This window comes from Brachypodium distachyon, chromosome 1, assembly GCF_000005505.3.
Source record: "Brachypodium distachyon strain Bd21 chromosome 1, Brachypodium_distachyon_v3.0, whole genome shotgun sequence".
In the NCBI taxonomy this organism is placed as follows: Eukaryota; Viridiplantae; Streptophyta; class Magnoliopsida; order Poales; family Poaceae; genus Brachypodium; species Brachypodium distachyon.
The window spans coordinates 43688673-43702693 of record NC_016131.3 but is presented as its reverse complement, the minus strand read 5'-3'; the positions used below and the strand labels follow the sequence as shown (position 1 = coordinate 43702693).

The 14021-nt window shown below is 45.1% G+C and overlaps 4 protein-coding genes across 7 annotated transcripts; all 4 read right to left on the bottom strand.

Moving 5' to 3' along the window:
• Nucleotides 1-407: 407 nt before the first annotated feature.
• On the bottom strand, nt 408-2295 carry LOC100837461 (transcription termination factor MTEF1, chloroplastic). Its single transcript, XM_003564011.4, has one exon. It carries the CDS (start codon nt 2031-2033, stop codon nt 858-860), a length of 1176 nt encoding a protein of 391 aa, XP_003564059.1. The 5' UTR covers nt 2034-2295; the 3' UTR covers nt 408-857.
• A 196-nt stretch (nt 2296-2491) lies between these two features.
• On the bottom strand, nt 2492-7010 carry LOC100837156. 2 transcript variants are annotated; one of them, XM_010229534.3, is made up of 2 exons: nt 5647-7010; nt 2492-2910 (listed from the first exon to the last, which is right to left on the bottom strand). In XM_010229534.3, the coding sequence occupies exon 1, from the start codon at nt 6867-6869 to the stop codon at nt 5727-5729; it is 1143 nt and encodes a 380-aa protein (XP_010227836.1). In that variant the 5' UTR covers nt 6870-7010; the 3' UTR covers nt 2492-2910; nt 5647-5726. The 2 variants fall into 2 exon arrangements, with proteins under 2 accessions (XP_010227836.1, XP_010227837.1); XM_010229535.3 differs by having other exon boundaries at nt 2492-2905.
• A 739-nt stretch (nt 7011-7749) lies between these two features.
• Nucleotides 7750-9715, bottom strand: LOC104581607. Its single transcript, XM_010229533.3, has one exon. It carries the CDS (start codon nt 9421-9423, stop codon nt 8155-8157), a length of 1269 nt encoding a protein of 422 aa, XP_010227835.1. The 5' UTR covers nt 9424-9715; the 3' UTR covers nt 7750-8154.
• A 1075-nt stretch (nt 9716-10790) lies between these two features.
• Nucleotides 10791-13959, bottom strand: LOC100838436. 3 transcript variants are annotated; one of them, XM_014897863.2, is made up of 7 exons: nt 13686-13958; nt 13473-13548; nt 13314-13380; nt 11991-12041; nt 11770-11903; nt 11352-11443; nt 10791-11262 (listed from the first exon to the last, which is right to left on the bottom strand). In XM_014897863.2, the coding sequence occupies exons 2-7, from the start codon at nt 13493-13495 to the stop codon at nt 11081-11083; spliced, it is 549 nt and encodes a 182-aa protein (XP_014753349.1). In that variant the 5' UTR covers nt 13496-13548; nt 13686-13958; the 3' UTR covers nt 10791-11080. The 3 variants fall into 3 exon arrangements, with proteins under 3 accessions (XP_014753349.1, XP_024313410.1, XP_010227834.1); XM_024457642.1 differs by lacking the exons at nt 13314-13380; nt 13473-13548 and having other exon boundaries at nt 11770-11922; nt 13686-13959; XM_010229532.3 differs by lacking the exons at nt 13314-13380; nt 13473-13548 and having other exon boundaries at nt 13686-13959.
• Between the last annotated feature and the right edge of the window lie 62 nt (nt 13960-14021).

The window sequence follows — 14021 nt, the reverse complement described above, 5'->3', positions numbered from 1 at the left end:
AGATGAAGTCAAGCATAACCACTCCTAGAAGTTGCGTTCCAGTCACTATCCGGCAAAGATGATAAATACCGATCTAAGCCTCTTTAGGGAGGCGAGGGGGGAGTAGCCTGATCCTCTAGCCTCTAGGGGCGATCTCTGGATGTCTTTTCCTCTCTTTTTCATTGATTTTATTTTTTGTTTAATCTGTTAACCATGTACAGTTTTCCCTCTACTTAATGAATCGCAGTGAATCCTGCTTGCCCATCAAAAAAGATCAAATCATGGTCTGTACTCTGTAGCTCTGCTTTTTTATCAGTTAGTAACACTATAGAGGACCGCTGACAGCTAACGAATTAGAAGAATGGATCAATGGGGTGACGATCCTTAAAATCTTCCATCAACACTTTCTCTACTTTTCTTTCGTCTTCTTAGACAGTAACTTCATATTTCATAGGTACTTTCCCAGTACAAAGAGAAGCATAAGTACAAGCAATGCCTGGAATACACCCCTTGTAAGGATGCACAAACTTGCCAAGAAACTTCTTCTCAGATGCACATCTAAATACAACTGTTCACAATCAGATACAAAGAGGTTAAGTCCATATCTAAAATACAATCAGATACAATGAAAGGCCATGAAATATTTAAACCAGCTGCAGATAATGTCAAGCATAATCATTCCTACAAATTTCTTTCCACGGTCCCTATCTGGGAAATGATAATCATAGTCTGTACCCTCTACCTCTGCTTTTTCATCAGCCAGCAACACTACAGAGGACCGCTGGCAGCAAAATTGTAAAGGCTTAGAAGAATTGATCAAGGGGGTAACAATCCTTAAAATCTTCCGTCGGCACTTTCTCCACTTTTCTTTGGTCTTCTTAGATAGTAACATCATACTTCATAGGGACATCATACTTCACAGGTACTTTCCCAGCACAACTAGAAGCATAAGCACAAGCAAGGCCTGGAATACTCTCCTCGTAAGGATGCACAAACTTGCCAAGAAACTTCTCCTCAGATAGTGCGGCAGCACGATAATCAAACTGGAGGTTCAGAATTCCCTTCGCTTTGAGTAGCTTAAGCACGTTGTGCCGAGGTAGCAATCGACGCTCAAGGCTATACTTGAGCAGCACCGGCCTTTGAGCGATGTAAGATATCTCCAGTCCAGCATCCTTTGTCAGGAAATGCATGTTTTTCGGCAGCCTTTCCTCGGACATGGTCAGGATACCCGGCATCTTCTTCACAGCTAACAACACATCATCCTGTGACCAACCATGCATCTCAAGGATCCGAATTTTGTCGGCGAGCTTCTCAGGGGTCTGGACAGTGAACGCCACAAGGGCATAGAGAAACATCCGCGAGTCCCGTAACACCCCAAACTTATCAATGTGCACCAAAGCGTCCTGGACTTGCCTAGGGGTCCTGATGAGCACCCTGGCAATGAAGGGCTCTGAGAAAAGAGAGGCACTTAGCCCGCATTGCTGGAGGAGGGCAAGATTTGGCTTGGCAACCTTCTCGAGGTCGGCGGCAAGGAGACCAGAGTTCATCTGGAGAGCTTTGAGGACATTTTCGAAGGAGCCGAAGACCGTGAGCCAGAAGTCAAGGTTGCGGCGGAGGGAGCTGCTGCGGAAGGAGCATAGGGCGAGCGGGATGAGGCGCGCGATCTGAGGACGCGAGAGGCCGAGTTCGCTGAGCTCGGTGACGCGGGGCGCTAGGGTTCTCTCCACGCTGGCGCAGAGGAAGCGCGGGTCGACGGAGACGAGGTGGGCTATGTCAGAGCGGGGGACGCCGAGGCCGGAGAGGAAGGTGAGGACTGCGTCGGGCTGGGAGGGGGATTTGAGGTGGGAGATTTTCTTCGATGCCTTGACGGCTTGGGCTCGGGGTAAGCCGCAGGAGGCGACGAGGTACTCGTCGGCGAGGAAACAGTTTTGCGGAATGGATGTGGTGGCGGAGAGGGCACGGTGAAGAGCGAAGAGGGGAGGGACGCGGGAGGCCGGTATACGGGATGGGGAGTGGATAAGGAGAGAGAGCATGCGCGCTCGGAGGTGAATCATGGCGTTGCGGCGGCGGAAGGTTCGCCGGCGGCTGGGCGGAATCTTCTTTTGAAAGGAAATATCTTCTCGTCTTTTTTTTGTAAAGAAAAATATCTTACCTAAGCTGCGGAGCCCAGCGTTTTTTCGCCTTCGGCTGTACGCACTCTGGGGCTCTGATAGTTTCCATTCTGGTCCCTAATGAAAGGCCCAAAACTGGTTTCAGCTGTTCAGCACCTGCAACTCTGTGCAACCCATGCAATCTTATCTGATTGCAAGTACTCCCTAGCCTATATTCAGGTAAAACATGGCTTATCGACCAAAAACAAGAGGGACAGGTCCTCTTACCGACAAGCGCCGCCCGACCGGTGGCACAGATGGGAAGGCAGTTCACATCCTAATAAACTACCTGCAGTTGGCATCACAAAGCAAGTTTTCCTTTCCTCAACAATTAGCCCATCCTAGCATAAAAAGACCATCTCTAGAGAAACATAATAAGACAATCATCGTCTTACGGAACCACAAAATATTGTCGTTTGACATTACGGAGAGAAATTAAGCAATTGCTGCGAACTGATAGTGTAAAAAAGGCCTAACGATGTAATAAATGATGCAATCAGCATTGTATGAAATCTGGCTTTCTAAGCACAAATTGCAGAATGTTAAATCAAATCGACATGATATTACACGATCTGAGGATATCTCTTCTCTTGGCAATTCAAACACTTCACCGGTAAGTGCCATACAAACAATGTGTCTGCAGCTTAAGATGCCCCAGCCATGAATACAACCGCATCTTCGATCTTGAACCATCATATCCACTGAAGATCTATATTCATCAAGCCTTTGTTTCCTGAAGATATTTGACGAGACATCCAGTGCATGTATCATCCAACCTTTTCTGGGGAAAAAGACACACATTCATCATAACAATTTTTGCAGAGGTAGATGGTAAAAACATTTAATGAAGACATCAGACCAATTATTTCCTACTCCTTCCAATTCTCTAGAACTTGTCGTTTTAGAGATCATTTCGGGTACCATGGTCACGTAAATCTAAAATAAGGACTGTTTCTTAATAGCGTTGCACCAGGATAGATCTCCCAATCAACAAATACATGATACCAATCCTTATTTCTGGGCATTTAGTCCCTTTTTTCTGTCCTTTTGGTTCATGACTAGAGCCAGAATAGTCGATACTTATCACTCATCAGTATACATTATAATGTAGCTCACTTAGTTTAAATCTTCTCTTTTTGCTACAAGCTAGCAACACAATTTGGCTAGTGTCGATAAAGTCCATATACACTCACGTACAGATATCAAAAGAATCTGGCTTTGGCACATAGAAACACTTGGGAGTAACTTTAAGAGCGGGGGGGCGAAGGTATTGGTGTTTTGAAGAGGCATGCATGTAGGTGTACTAATTGTCCAGTAGCAATGAAGGATCGAGCCGTTGAGATATAGCGCATAAAAACTTATTGGGGAATTTAACGAGCCATATGATCCAGATTGGCAACTGGAGTTCTCAATTCATGAACCTGATGTTTTGGGTTGATAATTACGATTATCTATCTTAGTTGCAATACATTAACCTGGTTGTTTGGGTTCAACAGACGAAAAAACATATACATAATGTACTACTCCCACCGATCCATATTAACTGTCGAAATATTACATGTATCTTGACGCTTTTTAGGCATAGGTACATCCATATTTTGGCAAATCTGAGACAATTAATATGAATCGGAGGGAGTACGAAATAATATCCTTATAACCCATTCAACCGTTTGCAGTAGAGCACAATTCATTACATCAAGGCACAGAATGAGAGTCTTACATCAAAGCATAAAAACCGTTTGCAGGTTGCAGCATTGTCTTAAGTAATGGATGGACTGATAGATTGCTGAAGAACAAGGCCCTGAGCTTACAAAATAAGCCACTGCTTCTTTATGAAGCAACAGTGCAGCACAAAGATTGTTCAACTTTACATTTTACAGTTTAGGTATAAATTAGAACTTAAAAAAAGAATTTGCTCCTTTGCATCTGAGAAAAGTCCATTTCAAACCTCAACCTTGTAGAACATGTCCGAATCGAACCCTAACCTCTCAATACCTGATTTCAGCCCCTGACCTAATCAATCCTGGTCATTTAACCCCTTGATCCCGAGAAAAAGCGTTTAGTCGCGTGGGATTTGTCGAGTCAACACTGTGTGTGGGTCCCATGCATGCAAAATCTCTTGTACCAGTTCGTCCCAAACAAAAAAAAAATTGCATCCAGGTTTCGCTAGGCACAGGGATATCACGAGCTTCTGCCTGTGCGCTCGTCGGAGAGTTCGCCGGAGTTGTGCTCCAGTGTGGCTGGGGTCTGGGCATAGACCGGAAGGGAAAGGCAACATGGAGCCAAACTGAACCGTCTCGCACAAGAGCACGACTGGATATGACACATGGGTCCAGAATGTAAGTGAGAGTAGTGAGAAAGTCTGGTCGGGATTGCCCTTTTTCCCGGCGTGCCAAATGGCGTTAAGGTTAAAGTTGACCGGGATCAATAAAGTCAGGGTCCTGATTTCAGGGATTAAGAGGTTAGGGTTTGATTCACACGAGTTCTACAAGATCAAGGTTGAAAATAGACTTTTCTCTTTGCATTTCCACCTTTTGCTAAGCAAAAATTTAAAATATTTTTAAACAATTTTTTAAAATAATTAGCACGGGAGTTTAAGTTCTAACATCTAAAGGTTGTAAATTACTAAATTATACAATCTGAAGTCTAACTCGAATGTCGAATCTCTGTGTTGTTGCTGCACCTTCATCAACAAGGAAAATAGCGATACTTTGATTTCTTTCGCTAAGCTCGTGATCTTATTAATCAGCAGTGCATCAATCCATCCATTTACTTCATTTAGTCAATGTTTCAATCTGTATATGTTAACTTAGTATGGTAACTCACTCTTTATGCTTAGATTGTAATTGATGTGCATGTGCCATGAACTTGTTGCAAACAGTTAAACAGATTATTAGGACCATTATGTTCTATAATCAATTATGCAATTTATACATTTGATCCTTATGTCAAACCTAAATGACGAGGTTTTGGAATCAACAACTATGACTGCAAATCTTAATCATCAAACAGAATGATTTGGTTCACGAATCAAGAAGTCCGATCGTTAATCAGAGTAGCAAATAAAAATTACTAGGTCCAAGAACCACACATCAGGTTCACGGACCATAGATGTACACCCTTGGCGAAGTCTGTTTGTAGGAAGTGGAGATTGAACCACAGACAAGAAATCTTTGAGTCTGGTAACTACGATTTCAATAGTTGCGAGTTTGTAAACAAAACACCTCTCTCAAACTGATTGCACATCTAATATGCCATTTTCTGGATGCACAGTCATCAAGCTTTGATCCAAATTTACCCACTAAGAATACAACTTCTGGCACTGTAAACCAAAGACCAAGCTAACTACATAATAAAGTATTCTCACTCCTGGAAATGGCATGCCGCAATCCATATATCTACCAAGATATTAATCACATTCCCTAGCTATGAAACTCTTTAACTAGTGATATTACACCTAAGTACCCATAGAGAACTGTTAAAACATTAGAAAAATTGTCAAGAGGGTGAGACAAACCTTAAAACGTTGTTCCAACAGGGCAATCCTACCACTTCCAGCACAGGCATGTGCAGAGTCTCTGGTTTCCTTTTGTTTTCTCATGCAGTAACTCGATTAGGTGCCTTCCCAGCACACATAGATGCATAAGTCACGGCAAGACCTGGAATACTCCCCTCATAAGGATGCACAAACCTGGCCAGAAACTTCTTCTCGGTCATAGCAACCATACAATAGAAGTCCATCTCAGTATTACGCAACCCCTTTGCATTGAGAATCTTAAGCAAGGAATGTCGGGGCAACAACCGGCGATCATGGCTATACATAACCAGCACTGGCCTTCGAGTAATGTAAGATATCTCCAGCCCAACATCCCTTGTCAAGAATTCTACATTTCTCCGCAGCCTTTCCTCAGACATGGTAAGGAAACCCGGCATCTTCTTTGCAGCAGTCAACACATCGTCTTGCGACCAACCAAGCATTTTAAGGGCCCCAATTTTCTTGGCAATCTTATCCTGTCTTTGAATCGCAAATGTCATGAGTGCATAGCGAAACATCGCCGAGCCCCGTGGCACACCAAGCTTATCGATGTACACAACAGCATCGAGGACTTGCCTGGGGAGCGTGGTGAGCACCCTGCTTACGAATGTACCGGGAAATTTTTTAACACTTATCCCACATTCCTCGAGGATGGCCAGGTTGGGTTTGGCCACCTTGTCGAGATCTGCTCCGAGGATACCTCCATTCACCGTGACGGCCTGGAGGAGCTTGCCAAACGAGCCAAAGATCGGGAGCCAGAAGCTGAGGTTGCGGGCGAGGGAGGAGTGGCGGAAGCAGGCTCGGGCGTGCGGTATGAGTTGCGCGATCTGGGAATGATTGAGTCCGAGGTCAGTGAGCTCGACGACGCGCTTCGCCAGGTTCTTCTCCACGTCGGCGCATAGGAACTTCGGGTCGTTGGCGATGACAGCGGCGGTAGCGGAGCGGGAGACACCGAGGGAGGAAAGGAACGAGAGCACGGCGTCGATCCTGGAGGGGGATCTGAGGTGGATGAGTTTCTTGGACGCCTTCCGCGCCTTGGCTCGGGTAAGGCCGCAGGCGGTGACAAGGTAGTCCTCGACGGCGAAAGGTTCTGGGGAAACGGGCGCGGTGGCGGCGGCGAGTAGGCGGTGGAGAGAGAAGAGGGGAGCGGGGAGATGATGGGGCGCGGAGAGGGATGGGGAAATGAGCTTCCGGAGGTGGAGCATGGCGCTGCGGCGGCCGGCGGCGGCGGATTGACAGCTTGGTTTTGGGAAGAGGGGTTGAAGCCTCAGCCTTGTAGGGTTTGGGTTTTATGCACGCGGCACGCCGATTTCGTGGTTCTACTTCTGAACTCATGCCAGCCTCTGCTCTGCTGCTGCTTTTCTTCTGCTGCTTCGCTCTATCTAAAATTTGGAGCATGGTCAACAGAAATTGTACGTTTGATACTTCTTCCGACCGGTATTAATTGTCTTAAATTTGTCTAAATACGGATGCATTTATGTGTAAAAAACGTTTAGATAGATACATATAATATTTCGACAAAAAATTCCGGCCAGGGGAATAGTTTATTTGCAGAGCACTGGACCACCGGAGGTAAAGATTATACTCTGTACATGGTTTTTGAAATTCAGAACTGTTTTTGAAATCAAATTTACATAGTTGGGTAAACTCCGTTATATCTATTCATGGTTTTGCAAACTAAATGGCATTTTATTGGATTGATCAGCTCCCTCCCTGGCAATTGAAGACGCCTAGTTATGCATGCCGCCAGTACCACATTTGTGCTTGCATTCTCCTATACTCTGTCAGATTTTTTTGTGTTTCTACTGTACTTTGTCAGCAATTATGGTTTTGGTGCCATCATCGGCCTCATATTGCGTCTCTGGACTCAGGATTACCACCTCGCCTCTCCCCGACGTTCAGCTCAGTAGGTCACAGGCTTGGGGGCGGTATCCCTTGAGTTTGAATGGCCCCAAATGGCTCATAGATTCATTTTTGTTACATTGCAACATCAAGGCGTCGAGGAATGAGCTAGAATTTCTTAGCTCCTGTAAAGACGTTGAAATTGTCTCGTATCTTAGCGACGCCAAATAGAACAATTGCTAATTTGGACAAGAGAGAAACGAAACAAGTTGTCTGAGCTTACGGTACAAACTGCGGATTTAACAAGCCATAGCCAGAAAAAATGTGTAACAACATGACATGAGGATGAAATAACCCGCAAGTGTCTTGCTCAGTTGCTCTGCTGGATGACGAACAAACCATACCAGAACTCAGGATTGTCGGTTCATCTAAGTGTTAGCGACTACAAAACCGTAAGACATCACAATATAGCGGACATCCAGTTAGACGAAGAACACAGAAACAGGACTTGCCAGCTTACTGTGCAGAGCCAAAACTTGGTTGTGCGATAGGCAGCTACATTGTACTCCCTCCGTACCATAATTCTTGTGGCTGTTTTAGTTCAAATTTATGTTTTAGTTCAAATTTTTACTACAACAGCGACAAGAATTATGGGATGGAGAGAGTACTTTCGGAGTCTGTTCTTGGTTCCTCCGGTCTGAATCTAGTGGGCACTTTCCCTCTTAGACTGGCAGCATAGTCTTGAGCGAGGAGCGGCGCAGCTTCCTTGTGAGGATGTATGAACTTCTCCATGAAAACCTTCTCGCTCACCTGGGCTGCAGTATAGTAGCTCCGGTTCCGCTGTAGCAATCCATTTGCCTTGAGATACTTGACAACATAATACCGGGGCCTGAGCCGGGTCTCCAGGCTGTAAGTGATCATCGCCGGCCTGTGAGCAATGTACCCCGGCTCTAACCCAACCTCGGACATCAGGAACTCCGACATGCGCTGCAGCTTGTCGTTGGAGTTCCTCAGCACCACCGGAAGCCTGGAGACAGCAATGGCCACCTCATCTTCCGACCACCTGAACGTCTTCTTCAGGAACTCCACCTTGTCAGCAATCTTCTCCTCACTGAGGAACGCGACGGCCAGCAGCGCGTGCCTGAACATCCTGGAGCCACGGGGCACGCCGACACCTTCGGCCTGCGCCACCATCGCCTGGACGCGCTCTGGGTTGGTGGTGAGCAGCCTCGGGACAGGGACGCACAGCTTGGCAATATCACAGTCACCTAGCCCGCACTCCCGCAGGAGCGCCACGTTTGGCTTCACGACGTTCTCCAGGTCGGAGCTGAGGAGGTAGGAGTTCGGCCTGAGCGCCTGGAGGAGGTTCTCGAATGAGCCGAAGAGGGGGACGTAGTACTTCAGCTTGGAGATGATGGTGGGGCGGCGGAAGCGGGCGGGGTCGACGAGGACGAGCCGGGCGATCTGGGACGGGGAGAGCCCGAGGTCCCGGAGCTCCGCCAGGCGCAGATTGAGGGTCTTGTCAACCTCGGCGCAGAGGAAGAGAGGGTCGTACGCGACGACGGCCGCGACGTCGGCGTCGGAGATGCCGAGGTCGGAGAGGAAACCAAGGACGGCTTCAGGCTTGGATGGGGATTTGAGGTGAGAGAGGACCTTGGAGGCCTTGATGGCCTGCGACCGGGTGAGGTGGCAGGATGAGACGAGATAGTCCTCCACGGCGAAGGGTGCAGAGTTAGCCGCCGCTGCGACGGCGGTGGCGGCGGCGGCGGCGTAGGCGTTGGTGGCGAATCGGGTAACGGAGGAGAGGCATTGGTGGCGGAACGAGAGGAGGGCAGTTGTGGCACGGGGGCGGGAAGAGAGAAGGAGGATGCGTTTCTGGAGAAGAAGCATGGCTGGCGGCGGTGAAGGCGACAGCATGGAAGGACGAGGCGCCGGCGACGGCGGCGAGAAAGGCCCGGGGGAGTCAAAATATCTGACCAGGGAGAAGAGGAAGAGATAGCCTGTGGGGCAAAATGTTATCGTTCCACTTTTGAGTTTACCGATGGGCCTTAATATTTTTAGTCTCGCCTGGTAATTGATGATAATTTCTCCCCGAAATATTAATTATAATTTCAAATTAATCCAAGTTTCCTTTTTCTATAATGAAAATGCAATCTGTGGCTTTATTTCCCTTCTGCGTGAATTAATAAATCATGCAAAAACTAGGGAAACACCTAATAAGTTGTAGGAGCTCAAGAAAGAAGAAAACATGCGAGAACGACCCCCTAGCTCCATCATAACCAAATGAGCATTTCCAAATAAGTGCCAAATGGTCCATCATAGCTTGTTTCTATGTGATATAAACACGTACTTCCTCCGTCCAACAAAAGATGTGTTAAGTTTGTCAAAATTTGGATATATCTATACATGACTTAGTGTAGATACACTCAAATTTAGTCAAAATTGAGACATCCTTTGTTGGACAGAGGGAATATGTTGTTTCCGGCATAGAGAGATGTGTTATGTTGCAGCGCTTGGGGTCTGTTGGCAGGGGTCATTGCAATGCTGCAATTCTGTATCTTTTCGTGTTGTTGTGTATGCTGTTTCTAAATGTTGTGTACGTCGTTTTTTTAATGTTCCATGTGCTGCAACCATTTTTATGTTTTGTTGCAACAAACGGGGATTTGCTGCATGTAAAAAAAATGTTTTGTTCGCATGTTTGAAATGTTGCAACATTTATTTCTTTTTGGGTCATAAGGGGGAATGTCGCATATGCACAAAACGATGTTGCATGCAGCTGACATTGTGACGATCGGATCAACGAGATTTGGCTTTTAAATAGACTGTGCAGTGGGGAAGATGGCCGATTGGGTGACATCATGTGGCCGACACCTAGCACAATCCTATTTGACAATATTTTGCATGATTTCAAACAAGTTGTGCATCAAATTACTCAGGAGTTCAACAGTCGAATATACAGGGCCAACATAGAATTTTATGCAAACTTTGATCAACTATTAGTCAGAGTAATATGAAGGGCAAACTTTGATCAACATAGAATTTAACACCTGTGCATAAAAACTACTCCCTCCTGTTAATATGGGACGGAGGGAGCATATCATTAGAAAATGTATTTCAAAACACAATGATATCACTTTTGCGTCACACTAACCTCTCATAGTCTAATAGTTGATCATAGTTTGGCATAAAATTTCTTGCTAGACTTGTATATATGGAAGGATGGAGTACATAGCAGCAATGAAAGAGGATGGCACAATAGTTGAGTGGGCAACACTTTGCCCTTCTTTTCAATAATGACTGTTTTTTTATTGCGGGTATAAATATAATGACTGTAACAACACTTCCAAGTTGTACTTCCTGTTATCAATTGACTCATGATTATTTTTAGTAGTGATACAATGACCACCAAATATCAGCTACAGCCCACAAGGGGTTTGTGCAATAAAGTTCAGTGGCTGGCGATGTTCTTTTCTACAGGTTGTGCCGAAGACTAGAAGTTATGTCCTGCCCGGTTAAGCATATGGTCATGGCAACAGTAACAAATTTCAAGTAATTGAAACATCTCGTTATCTTACTATGCACGGTTCTGGTGCTTTGAACCAAAGTTTGATGCCCACATGAAAAGGCTAGCGATGCCGAAAGCTGCTCCAAAACCTGAGCGGACTTCTGCAATTAGCCCACGGAGTTCTCTTACGGTACTAGCCAGCAATGGTTCCCCCACCGCTTTCTTCTGATTAGCCACCCTCAGGGAAGTTCCTAGTAAAGTGAAAGAAATAATCAGGTCAAAAACCTTGACCGGGATGCTTAAACAACCATGAAGTTAGTTCCATCAAAGCAGGGATCACCTGGTGTGCCTGAGGTTGACAGCTGGCGAAGTTGAGCATCAGCTGTATGAACAACGCTCATGGAACTCCTGAAAACCTTCCTCAATTCTTGACTGATCTAGAGAATGGTGATTTTAGTATTTTATCCGGAATTTGTTCTCTATTATACCGTCGTAATGAAATATTGCAAAAGATGCTACCATCTGCACACAAAGTAGCCAAGTAGCATCCAGTACCCTCAGACAGAAAAAGATAGCATCCATTTATCAGAATAGAGTTCAGAAAGAACTGTGGAGGTGTATAGTGGATATAATAGGCATGCAGTTAACTCAAAGTCAACACAGTTCCATAGATGCATGCAAGCATCAGATTATCCAATACCCAAATTATATAATAAGAAAAGATGAAAAGAAATGAGTGAGAAGTGTTAGTTACTCGCCTTAGGTCGCTGAGATCCACACTCAAGTCACTGACCTCCTTTCCAACTAGTCTCACAGAAGCCATGGTTTCAGGAAGCTTCTCTCTCATGAAATCGAATGACATTTCAAGAGACTCTGCTGCTCTCTTACAGTCCTGAGAATGGTTAGTATACCTATTATCAATAGTACTTACCTGTTCAATTTTTAGAAATTTTTAGTTTTAACAAATGGACCAACCTACCAACATGGAGCGAATCGCCGAAAAGAATATAAAGCTGGCAGAGATTGCGACCTGCATAAGATAGCAACTGTGATCAACGGAAACAGTAGGCTTCCGAATCATGTATTCCCAAACCAAGCATGCAGACTGACATGTGCAAATCAAAAATGGAATCCAAATTATCTAAGACTAAAACCTGACAACATGTGGTTCTATATAGGGTTAATTGGATCTATGCCACTCTCTATTCTACCGGTTGGAAATATGCCATTACAAAAACTTGATTTGGAGAAATGCCACTCTAACTTTCTTATACCTCTAACTATGCCATTCTGTCCACTTAAGAGCAATTACTGTTCATAAAATACATGTGTTTCAGCATGTACAGCAGTATTTACCATAATACTCCTATTTACAATGTTCAGCAGTACGTTTGAGTCTTCCAGGCGCCGTAAAGGTTCAAAACATTCAAATTTGGCCCAAAATTCAAACTTCTCAGAAAAATCTATAAAAATTAACCATTCAAGTTAGGGTCAGGATAGAGGAGCGCGTGGGGGATAATAAGAGGAAGGAGAATAGAACCGTTTGACTTGGGATGGAAAAAAAACTGTTTGTATAGAGCTATGTATATACGTATTTAGATAGTATACGTGATGGTATTGAACAAAATGGCATGAATAGAGGTATAAAAAAGTTAGAATGGCATTTCTCCAAGTCAAGTTTTTGTAATGGCATATCTCCAACCGGTGGAAATTATAATGACATAGATCCAATTAACCCTTCTATATAAGAAGTATCCTTTGGTCTTTACCTAGAGACATGTCACATACCCCGAACAAGGAAATGCTTGATTTTATACTCCAATCAATATTTGCTTCCTTCTATCTATATGAATGGACCATGCTCCAGCAGTTTTCCCATCAATTCTTTTTACACATATATTGGTGCAAATGGAACTATAAATTTAATTGGCACTCAAATTAAGAATGTGCAACTTCTGTTTGTATGGCTGGTGTATTCAAATTGAGTACTTGTGCATCTACAAAACTAAATGCCCAGTGGATGTTTTTTGCAGATTGGGTCAGCGATAGTGAATATTCTGCAACTTAGCAGATTAGAAAATGCAGAAATTTTGACTTCCTTTTTGCATCGGAAGAACTTTGACTTCTTTGACATGTAATGACACATCTCCGTATTCACAGTACTAGTATTCAGTGGGAGGAGTAAGGCACCAAAGTACAACCCATATCTGTAATCCGTCAACCTTTAACGCTGTGCAGCATATAAATGCAATTAAGACATGCTTTCAAATATCCAAATGGAATCAGTTTTCAGCTCTAATACCTTCAAAAAACAACCGATTACCCACAAAAGGACAAGTTGGCCAGGAATCCGGCTTCCAAGGTCAGTGCTACAAACAAACAATATGCTTCCGCCTTCAGTGCAGCGTCTACCACATGCTAGTTAGTAATCATCCGAGTGAGCGAAAATGCAGAGGAAAACCTGGGTGCACTCCACCAGCGCATCTAACAATTCATCTACCCTTGGGTATGAGCCTTTGAAGAGTTCCTTTTACTATCTGTAACATATATTGTGTTATCTCTTTTTCTCAGCATTGGTGGCTTTGGAAGAGTGGCCGCGGTTTCCCCGGACACTCGGTGGATTTAGGAGCTTAAGGTGAGATGTGAATTCTTAGCTCGGGGAAGGGTGCCGTACCGCGGAAGCAGCGACGGTGAGGACGACGAGGCCGCCGCCGTCTGGGCGTCGGGCGGACGCGGGCGGGGAGGGGGCGGCCACGGTGGCGTGAAGGAAGCGGGGGAGGCGCGAAGCAGCCGATAGATTCTTCGCGGCAGCTCTGCAGGACCCGAAACCATGTCGGAGACGGCCGCGCGGGCGGAGGAGCCAGGCGGAGACGGTGGGCGTTTCGGCGTGGCGAGGAAGAGGAAGAGAAGCCATTTGTGTTTTTTTTTTCTCTCTCTTCTTCTTTTTCTGCTCCCCTCCATCGCAAAATAATTCTTATCAAAATATTAAATGTATCTGAAGACTTTTTAT